The 16,943-nt window shown below is 43.9% G+C and overlaps 1 protein-coding gene across 2 annotated transcripts in view; it reads right to left on the reverse strand.

Annotated features, from left to right (window-relative positions):
* TOGARAM1 (TOG array regulator of axonemal microtubules 1) overlaps positions 1-16,943 on the reverse strand; it is a 489,673-nt gene that overhangs the window by 321,424 nt on the left and 151,306 nt on the right. For both annotated transcript variants that reach the window (XM_069208622.1, XM_069208621.1), the window contains exon 7: positions 11,864-11,964. In XM_069208622.1, coding sequence (XP_069064723.1) covers positions 11,864-11,964 — 101 coding nt within the window. The remainder of the gene's footprint in view (positions 1-11,863; positions 11,965-16,943) is intronic.

Raw genomic sequence — 16,943 nt, forward strand, 5'->3', positions numbered from 1 at the left:
CCAATTGAAGACAGAAATATAATTAAGGTAGCATGCAGAGTACTAAACATTCTTCAATGCTTTTCATCCAAGTGCTGGGCTAGGAAATTATGCGAGGGGGAATTCGCTCACTTAAGAGCTCAGAAATTCTCCTTCAAAAACCAATCTTCATGAAGAAAAGAACACTGAACAAGGTTTTTTCAGGACCCACACAGAAGGTATGGCCTCCACTACTGGAACCAACCACTCCTATCAACCATTGAAAAAGGAACTGGAAAACCATTAATTGTAACATCACTACTAATCAGACGTTTTTCTGTTTTAATACCTCGTTGATACAAAGGCTCAAAGATGTGCCAGCGGTTGCCGCCTCTGTACATATGTATATTCCTTCAATCTATTTCAATGCCACAATGTGTTCAACTTTTCGCATTTGTTCATTAGTTGTGTGTATGCTTGTTTGTTCACATTTCCATTGTTATCCTTCTATGTAGCTCTGTAAAATGTTCTATTCCGTATTCAGGTCTAAAATGTGCAAAACAAAATAAATACCAAAAAAGTCAAACTAATACACATGTTGATGTTACGGGAAGACTTGAATAAAAAAAAAAAAAAAAAACCTGACTCTTAACATTTAAGACTACTAGAAGCTGCACTACCGCCTCACACACAGCAGAGTCAAGTGAGGAAGTTGCGGTTTCCTTAAGTATAATGCTTCCCATGGGAAGTAGGTGAAGCATTGCGGAATTTGGAGATATCCTTGAGGCAGACATAGGATTACAAGTAACATTTCATGCTCAATCGTTGGATTTTATTTGACATTCAAAAGGTTAAAATACAATTAAAAGCTCTACAAAAGCACAGAAGTGCATAGCAGGGACCATACAAGGCATCATTAAACAGATCTGGCAGGGCAACTTGGCCCTTTAGAGTACCTGTTTTGTAGTCAAGAGTTTCAGCAGCAATGCTCAGGAAAAATGGCCGCACATCCAGACCTCTGCCATACGATTGTCTTAAGGGACATTCATCATTAGAAAAGTGGGGACTGCTTTTGTGTTGTGTGCTGTAGCGAGGGTTTACCCTGCAAAGCTCATTTTACTTTGCGCTAGGATCCATCTAGCTACTGACTGCTTTAAAGATTTGAAGAAGAGATTTAAGAGTGATATTGCTTAACTGATTAAAAATTCAAAGATATCATTTGAGGAAAAAAAGAGGAAGAACATGGAGACAAACTTTATGATTGTGGAACAAACATGTAAGATTTTGTGGTACTCAGAGGGTGAAGGTCATTCACAATTAAGGCAGATGGTAGAGCAAACATAGAAGCCAGAGGCAACACACAAGCACTGTCCATAATGCCCGTAAGTAGCGGAATTGATTGCGATAGGACTATGTTCAATTCTGATGGAAGGAGGGAATCCTGAGGAACAAAATACTCCAGAAGCTCTATGATACTCAGAATGGCTGCTACAATAAATAAAATATGCCTGATAAGGACATTAGCAATAACAGTAATGGAGGACAAACCTTTCTTAGTAAAGGAGAACTGAAAAACACATTTAAGTAGCTGGAGAACGTATGTTCAACCTATGTTTAACCTAGCTAAGTTCTAGAACACCGATACTCAAAGTATAGCCCGGAGGCCGCATTCGGCCCTGACTTACTTGCGGCCCCTGGTCAATAGCAGCAATGGGCTGCTATTTACCCAACTCAGCATTAGCATACAAAGATGTTACATAAACAGGCAATACTTTATTTAAAGGTTAACAAAGTAAAAGAAAGGAACACCTTCATTTTAAAGACATCTTGCTGCAAAAATCACTTAAAAATTCAAAACGGGTACTTTTATTTACAAGCAGAACCATTTCACCTTAGCACATCGGATTATATATGTGCATTTAGAAGTATTACTTTTTTAAAGTGATAGATTCAAAAATGGATTAAGGTGCATTCACCCCCCACATGAACTAAGACGCAAGCCAGTTGTTACGTGCACTCTTTGGGTGGCCTGGGTTCTTATTATACATGAACACCATTATAGTTTATTAAACCAAACACAGGACACCATTTTGTATGCTGCACATCCTGAAGTTGTGTATTTTAAGTCCCTCTTATATGTGAAAATGAAGAAAAAGGAGGGCTATAGAAATAAAACAATTGACTAGAATCACACAATTTGGTTAAGTGGGGAAGCTGGGATTAATCCTAGGTTTTCTGGTTAAACATTGTGCAGTTCAGCCACTAAATGTTTATGCTTTGCTTCCCCTACACCCTCCGTACCGACAACCCCCCTCTTCCTCCCAAGCTGCCCCCCAAGCCCATCACTGCTGGCGTTAATGTGGCCCTCGGTCACATCGCAGACCAAAGATTTTGGCCCCTGGGAAAATGTTTGTGAGTACCCAGGTTCTAGAGCAAGTAAAAAGAATTGTTTCCTCCATTATGGCCAGGAAGCCATCTGAATGGTTGAAGGCAATGGAAGGCTAGAGTGGATAATCATGCATTGTAGACTCCTGTGTTGTTGAATGGAAAACTGCATGAGATCTAGGTACCACCATGGATAAGGCATGCTTGAGGCAATGAGAAAAGGTTTGTAATGCATGACCTTTAAGATTACCTTAGTTCATTCTGATTATTCTCTACACTTTGAGGTCCCAATTATCTATCAAATGAACATTCCCCTGGAATATGGAAAGATAGACAGAGTTCTGATCATCGTCTGGGTTACATAAATTAATTTGAGAGCTTTCTCACTCTCAGCTTGAAGACACTGGAGAGCCCCTCAAAGTATAACTCCTATTCATGCTGTTCTACAAAGTATATGCTGAGCTCATCCACTTTCAATTTCTTACACCCCAAAATTTGGACTGCCATGATGGAGATGTTCTTCCCTAGCCGCTAATACCAAATTATCTAGGCTTCTGTTTAAATCACTCTGGACCTTGTTATAGGCTGTTGGTTCACATTGGTGATGCAAGTCTAAAGCAGAATTGAGCAGGTCTCAATCACACTGAAAGCCAGATTTTCAGAATGACATGGATAACATTCACTTCTCATAGGTTGACATGGTGATATTGTTCTTTGAGAGACCATTTCCCAAACCTGCAGAGATGAAATTAACACAATGCTTTGCATAAGCGTGCTGCAAAGGAACATCTTGCAAAACCTTTCTCCTGTGACACCAATAAGATAGAGAGTGGACAGCAGTTGTAGTCATTAAGGTCTTGCCACCACAATCATCAGTCTTATGAAACAAGTGACCGTCGAGGCATTCATGTAAAGTCTGGTGTAACTTATCTGGTACTAGGAATATGGACAATGCCTTAAAACTCAGACGAGAGGGAATTCGTCCACATCTGGGATATAAAATAGTGTGGATATGGTGCAGGCTGTTCACTATAGACAATGGTCTGTGTCCCCCAAAGAAAGACTTGCTTTGCCCTTATCCAAAACCACAACTAAGAATAGACTGGTTTGTAAGCAAGAAAAAGACAAATAGTCTGTGTTGCTATGCAGACCAAGATACACCAGAAAGTCTATCATCACTTGCAAGACCTGAAGCATTTGTTAATAAGAGCTGGACTTGCAGAGTGATTGTCAAAGTAGAAGCAGATAAAGATCGCCTCACAATGAAAGCAAATCACTTTCTCAGCCATGCATACTCACAAAGATTGAGGGGCTGACTTAAGACTAAAAAGGAAGGAATTTGCATTGGTAATGTTTGTTGACGATACTGAAACTCAAAAACGTGTCTTGTTCAAGGTAACCATGTTAAAATGCACATCCAATCTCCCTGAAGTAAACAAAAATACTTGATGCAGTTCCAACATCCTGAATGTCTTTTTGGCCAATTTGTTTTCAGATCTAGGACAGGATGGAACTGATTTTGGGCCTCTCTCCTTGACAAGGAAGTAACACTTGGAGACGTTTACCTTCCTTTCGTATTTTGGAAGACTCAACCACATTATCCTTTATTATTTTTTTCACTTCTTGCACTGACCAGTCCAGAAGCAAATTCCACCAATAGCTGAATTTGAAGCAGGAAAAGCTTAACATCTGATCATGCATCTGTTCTGCAGAGCCTCTAGGGCCCATCTGGCGTATTTAGCTTACAGCAAAAAAAAACATGCACTGCTGATGGCTGTTAGTGCTCACTCTCATAGTGGTACTGGGGGAGTCTGCAGAACAATAAAACCAATATCTTGATGTTTAAGAGCCTTCTCGTTTCAGGCTAAAGAATTTATTTTGCCTTTGGATGATTTTTGTCCCAGGACAAAAAACATCTTGATTAAGGCTAGTTTTGTTATTGGAGTGGTGGAATGTATGAACCCGTAAGTGTTTGGCTCTGCTGAACCCTTTGAACTTTCTTTCATGAAGTATACCCTCTTTTCGATTACTACAGACTTCAGCGTCTTTATTTTACATTTTCTGTATTTAATTTCCCAGATGGGACCTGGGAAGAGGAGTATGTGAACAGTGACTCCAGTATCTCCTGTGAAGCAGAAGAAACAAGGTACAACCTGGAATTGCACCTAGTTGAGCAGCAATGTCAGCAGTTTATTTTGCCATCATTATAAAGGTTATTAGAATTGATTTCTTTCCTTGATGTTCCCATGGAAAATCTATTTTCCCTGTGAGATGGTATTCAACAAATTGTTTTATGGTATTCTGTATGGCAAGACAAAAAAGGTATGAGCTCCTCAGCCAAAGGCTCCAGTAAATCGATAGAAGGGCTGTGATAGTTGACAGCCCTGACGTTGGGAAGAGAGGGGGTCGATACCATCATCCTCAGCACTGAGATTAATTCAAATGCCACAAGGTAGTCAAACATCAAAGGGTGCAAGGTCTGTGATTTTCAATGCATAAACATCTGCCACAAGCATGGTGACAAAGATCCGATAAATGACGGAGCTTTGGGGAGTCTGATCTGATTTATGGGCGGAGAAGGAATAAAGATGTCACTTTCCCCCTTCTGTCAAAAGGGTTTGTGCAGCAGTGATTTTAAAAGTTATTTCAATTTGGCTCTGTGGTGAAACAGTCTCTTTCCTTCCACCTTTTGAAAGACATATCCTGACATACGTTATTGTGCTTAATGGTGAATGAGCCCAGACGCCATACCATGCGAACATCCAGGTTGCTCATTTAGGTATAATTCAGAAACTAACAGAAAAGAGCCCCTTAACAAGTTAAAAATGAGGAAGAAAAAAATGAACAAATGTTAAAGGATGTTGAATTAAAGAGAAATGAATCACAGAAGACAAAATGAGTTTTAGTCAAAAAATGTCATTTAGAAGTCAAAGGAGTTTTGGGATCTTTGTTCTGCGACCCTTGACCCAAGGGTAGGTCGCTCCCCCTGCCGCTGCAGCTCCACCAGCCCAGGCTCCTGAAACCTCCAAGCAAGTCCTGCGAAAATACAGTAAGTACTCCCCCCCCGCCGAGCCCCTCGCCCTGCCCCGCGCTACTCACCTCTTCTCCTGCTTCTTTCTTCATCTGTGTTCTTCATCTGTGTTCTTCATCTGTGTTCTTCATCTGTGTTCTTCATCTGTGTTCTTCATCTGTGTTCTTCTTTCTTCCCTGCACCTCGTCCTGCGTGTTCTTTCTTCTGTCTTCATCTGTGTTCTTCTTTCTTCCCTGCACCTCGTCCTGCGTGTTCTTTCTTCTGTCTTCATCTGTGTTCTTCTTTCTTCCCTGCACCTCGTCCTGCGTGTTCTTTCTTCTGTCTTCATCTGTGTTCTTCTTTCTTCCCTGCACCTCGTCCTGCGTGTTGTTTCTTCTGTCTTCATCTGTGTTCTTCTTTCTTCCCTGCACCTCGTCCTGCGTGTTGTTTCTTCTGTCTTCATCTGTGTTCTTCTTTCTTCCCTGCACCTCGTCCTGCGTGTTGTTTCTTCTGTCTTCATCTGTGTTCTTCTTTCTTCCCCGCACCCCCATCCTGCGTGTTCTCTCTTCATCTGTGTTCTTCTTCTGTGTTCTTCATCTGTGTTTCTTCCTTCTCTTCTGCACCGCGACCTGCGTGTGCTTTCTTCTTTCTTCATATGTGTTCTTCATCTGTGTTCTTCGTATCCCCTGCTTCTCAGGTCTCTCCTCTTCTGCCTGACTCCTCTTCCTTGACTCTTCGCTCCTCTTCTTCTTTACCTTTACCTTTCTCCTTGGCTCTTCTCTCTTCTGCTCCTGACACTTCGCTCCTCTTCTTCTTTACCTTTCTTCTTGGCTCTTCTCTCATCTGTTCTTCTGCTCCTGACTCCTTGCTCCTCTTCTTCTTTACCTTTCTTCTTGGCTCTTCTCTCTTCTGTTCTTCTGCTCCCGACTCTTCCCTCTGTCCTTCCTTACTCCCCTCCACCTCTGTAACCCCCCCTCCCCTATCTTCCTATCGTTCTTCCGTACTCCCCGCCACCTTTAACCCCCCCTCCCCTATCTTCCTATCGTTCTTCCTTACTCCCTGCCACCTTTAACCCCCCCTCCCCTATCTTTTCTCCCCTCTACCTGACCCCCCCCACCCTCTGCTTTCCCGCTGCCACCTCCTGCTCGCCCCCGCCCCCCCCCTGCTCCCATTCGTCGCCCCCCTTCCGCCCCCTCCTCCGCTGGCGCGCCAAAGGCAAGCCTGACTGCGCCTGGACTGCGCCCAGCGCCACGACCCCCAGCACTCCCAAACCCCGCAGCACAGCTACGACCCCATCACTCTCCACGCCCTCAACCCCGGGGCGCTCCAGCACCTGCTTCCAAGCCAACACAAAACATACCCACGGACCCTTCGTATGTCACACCTGCAAACTCACCTTCCACCGCGAAACCACCACGCCTGCCAGCCCACGCGCCAACAACCACCTCAAATGCATCCTGATCAACGCACGCTCCGTCCACAAGCACAACTATGGGACCTCCTGGACTCCACCGGACGTCGCCTTCATCACTGAGACCTGGATGAACGCCTCCTCGGCCCCCGACATCGCCATAGCCATCCCCGCCGGCTACAAGATTTCCATGAGAGACCGCACCAACCACGTAGGTGGAGGAATCGCCATCGTCTTCAAGGACTCCATCAACGTCACCACCTCCACCGAAGACACCCCCCTCGCCGCCGAACACCTGCACTTCCAGATCCACACCGACCCCAGGACCACCCTCAGAGGAACTCTCATCTACCGACCCCCTGGACCACGCGCCCTCTTCAGCGACTATCACTGACTTCATCTCCCCGCACACCCTTGCCTCGCCGGAATACATCCTCCTCAGTGACCTCAACTTCCACCTGGAACAGAACAACGACCCCAACACCACCGCCCTGCTCGACAACCTCACCAACCTCGATCTCAAGCAACTGGTGAACACCCCCACCCACATCGCCGGACACACGCTCGACCCCATCTTCTCCGCCAGCAACCACGTATCCTTCAGCCACTCCTCCACTATACACCGGACCGACCACAGATGTGTCCACTTCACCTTCCGACGCGAGACTCGCCACCTCCGCACACAACCCATCCCACGCCGACAGTGGAACAAAATCCACGCAAAACAGCTTCTCTCCACTCTCAGAGACAACCAACCCACCTTCTCCACCGAACCCAACGACGCAGCCCTCAGCCTCACGCATTGGATCACCAACTGCGCAGACAACCTCGCTCCCCTCAGACGCCTCCCAAGACAGACCAACACCAAAAAACCTCTCTGGTTCACTGATACCCTCAAGGAATAAAAAAAAACTGCTGCACCCTCGAGAAAGCCTGGCGCAAGGACCACACCGCAAATAACATGACTGCCCTCAAGAACGCTACCCGCGAACACCACCAACTGATCCGCGCCGCCAAAAGAAACTCCTTCACAGACAGAATGGACAAAAACAGCCACAACAGCAGAGAACTCTTCAACATCGTCAAAGAGCTCTCCAACCCTAGCACCAACGCCATCACGCCCTCACAAGACCTCTGCAACTCCCTCGCCACCTTCTTCCATCATAAAAACACCGACCTACACAACAGCTTCGGACACCAGACCCAGCCAACCACCACAGAACCTACAACCCCAGCCATCACCCTCAACGCCTGGACTCACATCAACACGGAAGAGACCAAACCCACCATGAACTCCATCCACTATGGTGCCCCCTCGGAACCCTGCCCACACTTCATCTTCAACAAAGCCGACAACATCATCGCCCCGCATCTCCAGACCATCATCAACAGCTCGTTTTCTTCTGCCACCTTCCCCGAGAGCTGGAAACACACTGAAGTCAACGCCCTACTGAAGAAACCTACGGCGGACCCAAGCGACCTGAAGAACTTCCGCCCCATCTCGCTCCTCCCCTTCCCTGCCAAAGTCATAGAGAAGACCGTCAACAAGCAACTTACCAACTTCCTTGAAGACAACAACCTACTCGACCCCTCTCAGTCCGGATTCCGAGAATCACAGCACAGAAACCGCCCTCATCTCAGTCACAGACGACATCAGAACCCTGATGGACAACGGAGAAACAGTCGCCTTCATCCTCCTCGACCTCTCGGCTGCCTTCGACACAGTCTGCCACCGCACCCTAATAACCCGCCTCCGCTCCACCGGGATCCAAGGACAGGCCCTGGACTGGATCACCTCCTTCCTCTCCAACCGCTCCCAAAGAGTCTACCTCCCACCATTCCGCTCAGACCCCACAGAGATCATCTGCGGCGTCCCACAAGGCTCCTCGCTCAGCCCGACTCTCTTCAATGTCTACATGAGCCCCCTCGCCGACATCGTACGCAAACACAGCATCATCATCACCTCCTACGCCGACGACACTCAGCTGATACTTTCCCTCACCAAGGACTCCACCAGCGCCAAGACCAACCTGCAAGATGGAATGAAAGACGTTGCAGACTGGATGAAACTCAGCCGTCCGATACTGAACTCAGACAAAACGGAAGTCCTCATCCTCGGAAACACCCTGACCGCCTGGGACGACTCCTGGTGGCCCACAGCCCTTGGCACCGCACCGACCCCTCAGACCACGCACGCAACCTCGGTTTCATCCTGGACCCACTTCTCACCATGACCAAACAAGTCAACGCCATATCATCCTCCTGCTTCCTCACCCTCCGCATGCTCCGAAAGATCTTCCGTTGGATCCCCGCCGACACCAGAAAGACCGTGACCCACGCCCTCGTCACGAACCGCCTGGACTACGGCAACACCCTATACGCAGGAACCACCGCTAAACTCCAGAAACGTCTGCAACAAATTCAAAACGCCTCCGCCCGCCTCATCCTCAACATACCCCACAACAGCCACATCTCCGCCCACCTGAGACACCTGCACTGGCTTCCCATCAACAAAAGGATCACCTTCCGACTCCTCACCCACGCACACAAAGCCCTCCACAACAAGGGACCCGAATACCTCAACCGCCGCCTCAGTTTCTACACACCCACCTGTCATCTTCGTTCCGCCAACCTCGCTCTCGCCGCCGTCCCTCGCATCCGCCGCACCACGGCAGGTGGAAGGTCCTTCTCCTACCTGGCAGCCAAGACATGGAATTTCCTCCCCACCAACCTCAGGACCACCCAGGACCACTCCGCATTCGGGAGACAACTCAAGACCTGGCTCTTCGAGCAGCAGTAACCCCTTCCCCCTAGCGCCTTGAGACCCGCACGGGTGAATAGCGCACTTTATAAATGTTTATGATTTGATTTGAGTGGAAGAGCCTGACTGGTTCCGTACTGTGCATGAGGCAGCAGGCACATTTTTTCAGTCCAAGACACCTTAAGTGGAGGAGCACCATTCCAAACAATTCAGCCATAGCATTACACTAAAAATATGTTTCTCCTACACATGTGTTTTCTTGTTTAATTATATTCTGGATAAAATAATGTATGGTTAAAATGTATTTAAGGATGCCAGTACATGCACAGAGGTGTTCTACTGCTTATGAATATCAAAGGGAATCCTCACAGCACATTTAGATCATTGAACACAATGCTAGAGGTATTTTATCTGGAACAAGGACAGGTGCAGAGTAGCCTTAGCTAAGCTGTAGCGTCCAACAGAGAAAGGTGGGCTAGTTGCCCCAAACTTTAAACATTACTAGTGTTTTTTTTAACTTTATTTTTATGAATTCTTTTGTAACTTTCGGAACATTGCACCATAACCACATCTAGGTTAATCATTGTAATCGGGCGGTAAGCCACCTGGTCAGAGGCCACCGTCTCCGATTTAGGGATCATTGCTATGAGGCCTTCTCACATCGAATCAGGCAATATCTTAGCATTAAACACCTCATTATATACAGCCAGTAGCCACAGCGCACGGCAGGCGCAGAGTAGCCTTAGCCAAGCTGTAGGTCCAACAGAGAAAGGGGGTCTAGGTGCACCAAACTTTAAACATTACTACTTAGCGGCACAGCTGCACGGGCCAGCCCACTGACTGGCAGGAAGATAACTTTTGGAAAAAGGAGTGGTGCCCGATTTGAGAGTGAATAAACTAGTGTAACACCTATCTGTCCCAAATGCAACACTATCCACCCCCTCGAATGGCCTCCTGTGAGTGGCCTATAGGAGCTACAGGGGACCAATTCCAAGACGGCGTCCTTATCCTCTCTGACCAGCTGATAGACTGCAAAGAACTCCCTGTGGGCTAATTCTTAGCATATAGATGGCTGGCAGGACAGTCTATAGGATATAGTAGATGCAGAAATTGATCCACACCTGCTGATACATACACACCAATTAATGGGCACCAGCCGCCGGCTGGTCACATGGCTTACCAAAGCCATCTCACATACCATCCAGGATCCACTAGCACCCCTCAGATGATCTTGGGAAGATGATATAGGTCGCAAATTGACCCTGAAGGACTGGGAAAGAACAGTGACACACCATTGGAAGGTATCCCTCAATGCCAGGTTCCAATACTTACAACATACCATCTTACATAGGGCATAACTCACCCCTGATAAACTTCACAGTATCTACCCAGAGGCACCATCGAAGTGGACATAAAGCACATGTTCTGGGACTGCAACCTGCATGCACATTTTGGACAGGGATCACAGAATCAAGGGATGCACAGACCTCAAATGCACGGCCATATTATTCATACCAGTATTGTCATGCCATTTTGCATGTACGTCTGTAACAGAGAACATACTGTACCAGATTAGAAATTATATTGTTATAACATTTGCATAGAATGCTGTGCCCACTGTACCTCCCAACATAAAATCTCAATAAAGATGGTTTTAAAAAAGAATGAATATCATAGAGAACTGATGTTGAGAAGCTTTTTGCATGACTGCAAAAACGAGAGAGCAATATCATTACTATACCGGTGTCAAGTTTTCATGGTTTACGTATTCATTCAGCTTGTTAATAATTAATTCACAGTAAAAATGTTTTGCTTGCTACTTTTAGGAACCTATTTTGTTGCAATCTGCTAAATTACTCATGGACTGATTCCAATATTGTTTGTCAGACAAGAAGTCATGGGGGATAAAAGGGAGCACAAATGCATGGGAAACCTCCATCTGACTGAATAGTGGCATTTGTTGATTCGCTTTCAGCCTGACAAAGTACAGTGTCTTGAATCCTAGGTGTCAGTGACTGAAAGCAGTTCAGCCAGCCAATTACTGATGGGACCCTTCCACAAAACACGCTAAACTTCCAAAATGTGCTACCTGCACTGTGAAATACGTGGACGTTTAATAACAATATGAAAAAGTCTTTTATGGTGCTCTACGTTACTTTTGGGGAATATAAATATCAAAGCACACTGCATAAGGAAATAATAAACATTCATTAGGAACAAAATTATGTAGCATGCAATAAAATGTAGTTCCTATGTTTTTATTACTCACACATTCCAGAAATGCATTTTGGCTAAATACACAGTTTAAAGTACAACTGTCTGAAAGTGAATGGTATACCTGGAGTCGGGCTTTGCTCCCTCACACGACTGCCTTTTCTCCGAGCTGATGGCAGTCTAGCAGGACGAGCTTTGGAACCATTAGGAGGAAATGTGTCCGATCTGATACAAAAATTACAAAAACTAATATTATGAACAGTATAAGAATTACAAAGAAACGAACAGCATTATTAACCCATGATGGCTGGCCTCAATTTTACTGCTTTAGGTGCTATGCATTGAACAAAAACAGGTTTCAGAAAGTTCACAGGTTCCTGCAGCATACCATTAGTTACAATACTACCATTATAATTTCTATCCCAGCTGCAAAAGGCAGGGGAACCAAACACTTAAATTTGCTGATATGTCAGATTTCTAATTTCACAACCACTTCTGTTCCAATGTGCTGAAGCAACAGAGGACCATGACTTCCTTCAACAAACTGGAAAGATGGAGAATATATTAACGTCTGGGAGAATGCTGAAAGCAAACAGATTTGGGCGTTTAAAAGTACTGTAAGGACTATTTTGTATTTCATATTGCAAGCATATGGCAAAAATAAAAAGGAAAAATATACTGCCACAAGGCAAAACTGCTTAAAAAAAGAAATAAAAACAAGCACTGGTCATGCCAATAAGTCACGTTTACGAATGCACTGTCAAGCCAGACCTAAAAATCTATTTAGGTTAATGAATGCTCTCCTCCCATGAGTGATCCTACCAGAGGAAAACGCATACACTTTCTAGTTATCTCAGACACCTTAACGGAATGTGTATGCTCCTGAAAGTTCAAGCTCAGGAAGCTGGACAAAAACAAAATGATCATAGGTGTGTGTGTTGGGGAGGAAGAGGGGCAAGCACTTTTTCGTTCAAGCACACAACTTCTGACCAGTCATAACATATACTCCCGGCTCCCAACGTGGGCTGAGCCACAACCCCTCTCCTGGTGATTCTCACATAATTGTCTGGTAACAGTTGTGCTGTCAACCCAGACCAAAAAAAAAGGAATGCCCAACCCACATAATTTTTAATAAATAGTAAACTTGCTTCCTTGCAGGAAGGTGTGCTTAAAATATGTATAAATAACCTTTTAATTTTAATTCACAGCACAATACAATAGGATTCTTGTAGGCGCAAAGAAGATGTACTTTGGGCATTAAAAATTACTGTAACTTGAATACATACTTTAAACACAAGGGTGGCTTAAAAACGTAAACAAAGATAAAGAATGAAAAGAAAAACGAATTGGCAAATTAAAACTATTGGTTCACAGGCCCAGTCAAAGAAGTGAGCTCTGTTTTAGGAAGCTGCACACATGTGAGCAGGCGAAATGCTGTCACTCACACTGGAAGAGAATCAGTGGCTGAGGTGCGCTGACCCACTGCCCATGATGCACAATGTAGTGGGTGGAAGCAAAATGTGTGAGACATTTGAACAGACAACGGATGAACAGAGCTGACCCAAAGTCCATTTATCTATATATATGTATTTATGTATTTTTAAAGATACACAAGGGTTGTATTTCCAAGCCTAAAAACAAGAGTTCATTATACAGACGCACAGAAAATGCTTTCCTTGAATTTGGGTGGGCTGAAAAAGAAACAACTCTTTAAAACCATCTCTGACCTAGCACTTCATGACGGCAATTGAGGACACGTCTTAAAAATACTAAAAATATTGCTTCTGCGACACTGCATTCTTAGCCTTTGTCATTAAGGTCAACAAAAAGTTAAGCTAGGCATAATTCAAAACAATGAAGAAAAAGGGTACCCACAAGTACTTAACTACAAAACGTACTCAAGAAAAATACATCCAATTAGCAATCACTAACAGAATGTCTTTGCATGATAATGATGTCCTGATATTTTTGCAGGATCCAGAGAATATCGAGACCAAAAGCTCTCCAAATCCACTGTGTGTTCAGAGATCATATGGGACTCAAGATTAGCATTGCCCAATCAATGCTTTATACCAACGGTAAACAATCACAAAATCTGGAGCGGGCCCATGGCCAATCACTGGCCACAGATGGGTTTCAATACCAAAGTATGTTTGTGTACAAAACATGTAAACAAAGACTGATAGATTCCAAAACGATACAGCTTTTCGTTTATTTTTGCAGCTCTCTTTAGTAGGCTTAAAAGCCATTTTAATGAGGTCTCTCCTACTTTACCAGTCACAAAAATTCCCATTCACAACTGCATACTGTTTTCCTGACTGTGCACTAAAAGAATTCCTGTGGAATTAATGCTATCCCTGTCTTCTGTCACTGAATGATTCAAGTCCCCATTTGACAATGGTACTGGAGCAGCAGATATCACATCATATCACTGGAGCAATTATTGTTAATGCTTGGAGATATGATATACAGGTAGACCCAGCTTTTACAACAGAATTATGAGTGATGGGGTTCACCCAAATTCTACACTTCCTGTATGGAGGCAAGCACAAGTCTCCACTCCCTCCAGCCACCAAAACTGTGTTCAAGCTTTGGAATGAGTCGCTGAAGAACCTGGGGTGGACAATCAATAGGAGAAACCCAATATTGGGTCACTAAACGACTCACCCAAGTCTCTGCCCTACAAGGTTGTGGTGGGTGGGACACTATTGGAATCTGCATCCTTAGAGAAATGATGAATGGGACAGTCCTACAATCATTTGCAGAGAAGCAGAAGTAATTCATGCATTATAAAATACAGTTATACCGCTACTTATAATTGTGCAATGCCCTTATCTCATATAGTGGAGATGTATGTACCATGACTTTAATCCACTCAAAGCGAAATAGTTGGTGGGGTTCTGAAGGAATGTAGAAAATATCCCATCTCTATCAATCATTGGTCATCAACACTTGAGTCCTATGATACTTTGAAATGGGCATGAGAAAGGGATAGTGGTGAATTGACAAAAGATAAATGTCAGGAAGATAGAATTGCTGCACAAGAGTTGCTAAAAGCATCCCAATTCAAACTGATCCAGCTTAAATATTTATACAGCGCCAACTAAGAGAAGTTCTAGAAGATTAGCCATGCCTCAACCCCAGAGTGCATCAGATGTGAAAATGGAAGTCTGGAGACCTAGTACAAGCAATTTGGCAATGTTGCAAATTTAGAGACTCCTCTGGTGTGATGCATCAAATGATGGAGGAGGTGCTGGGCTAGAAAATAGCATTGCTTTTTACATCAATTGACTTAGATGCTATCCATTATAAGCATCAATGCATAACAATTGTCACCTGGGACTAATTTAGACAGAGCTAAATGCCAAGTGGTCCAATATAAGCAGGCAGTGTTATGAATAGGCCTACTTGGAGCCAAAAGAGAACTAGCATTGAACTGGCTCTCTGCTCTTGTTTTTGTTACTCACATGAATTTACAAGAGAATTTGATGTCCAATTAATTTACTTCCGTATATCAAGGAAAGTAAATGAATCAGCATTGACAAGTATAATTAGTAGTTAATGTAACTCTGAAGTGGATCAGTTCTCTCAAATTTCCACAATACTTTTTTAATGAGCCTCCGTTACATCTTTGTGGTCATCAGCCAAATGTTATAACTGTTCGGCTAGACAGCCATTTAGTTCAAGGAAAATATCCACTATTCTCTGCAGGTTGGAAATCACAAAAATGATTTCTGTTTTAGTGCTGCCTGCAACTAGTATGACCATGTGCAGAAAACAGATTAGATAGTATCAGACTAAATAACTCCTCAATGAGCTAAAAAAAAAAAAAAATGGCTTAACTGATCCAGCAACTCACTGTGTGGCCAATATTTTCACACAAAGTGGTATCAACTAAACACACTCACAGAAAGAGAGTGTGCACGAAAAATGGTCCGGAATGGGGACTCTTGTGTGGCAATGTAACTTTCAGTTCCACCATTCTGGGTCTGACAATAAATGATGGATGGTAAGTGACAGGGACATACCAGTCGGAAACTGTAATTCCAATCCTAGTCTCTCCTCCTACAGTTACAGGCCATCTCAGAAGCAGCTCCATTATAAGCTGCACATGAAGTGCACCATTATATCAGTAAACGTTTGAACCACTGCAGCATAATAAACAAGATGTCTTACATCAAATAATGTTGTACAGTATTGGAATATATTACATACAATTACTTTGGCTCTTTTTACTTTTCAGTGAGTGCAAGTAAAACATATTAATACAAACATGGAAATAAAGATACAAATAACACATTCCCTTCATTCACTATTCTGGATATTGATTGTCCAGCATTAAATTGTTCACAAGGCTCACATGGTTTTATCAAGAAATGAATCGTTGCTACATTTAACTTTAGAATATTGAAGAAATCCACTGAATAGCAGCCCAGGGCTATCTCAGCATGTATTGCTAAACCCTTTTATACAAAATAAGGAAAGACTGCAGCACCCCACAGCATTTTCAGTGTCACTGTTTTATTTAACTAACCCACACCACCCACACCTCAACTAGTTTCAACCTATTTTTAAATATCTATCCTCAACCCCCCACACCCAACAAAACGCCAGCATTCAAGTTTGTGAGGCTTCATGTCACCGGGAGTTTAATTATCCAATTGTCATTTTTTTCCTTAATAAAAACTGTTCTATAAAAGTTAATTTGGTTGAAGTAAAATCAACCAAGAAGATAACTTCCAAAATGAAATTTCTTACAAAAAAGGCCAGGGCTGGAACCTGCCCAGCAAAACAAACATCTGGTAACCTCACCAACACCTTTTGTTCTCCCAGTGTTATAAAGAACCCCATGACTCATCATAGAATGTTCCAACTTTATATTTTTTTTAAAAATAGTAATGCAGTTTCAGGACTCCTGAGGATATGAGTCTGTTTTCGAGATAGCAGATGGTATGGGAGTCTATTTTGAAGGCATTAGGGGACTGGCAGATATGAGCTATCTTTCGCAGGGTTGCTGGTAAAGGAGGATGAAGACCTGTGGTTGGAGAGAGACAAGAATGAATGATATTTGAAAGGGGTGGGACGACAGGTTACCATTTCTGGGCTTTTTTGGAGAGTTTGTGGATGCCAATTAGGTAGCTTGGGTTAGACTGTCCCTGTCGGATGGAGCAGGACCAAGACTCATTTGCACATGGCTGGTTTCC

Source organism: Pleurodeles waltl, chromosome 9, assembly GCF_031143425.1.
Source record: "Pleurodeles waltl isolate 20211129_DDA chromosome 9, aPleWal1.hap1.20221129, whole genome shotgun sequence".
Classification (NCBI taxonomy): domain Eukaryota; kingdom Metazoa; phylum Chordata; class Amphibia; order Caudata; family Salamandridae; genus Pleurodeles; species Pleurodeles waltl.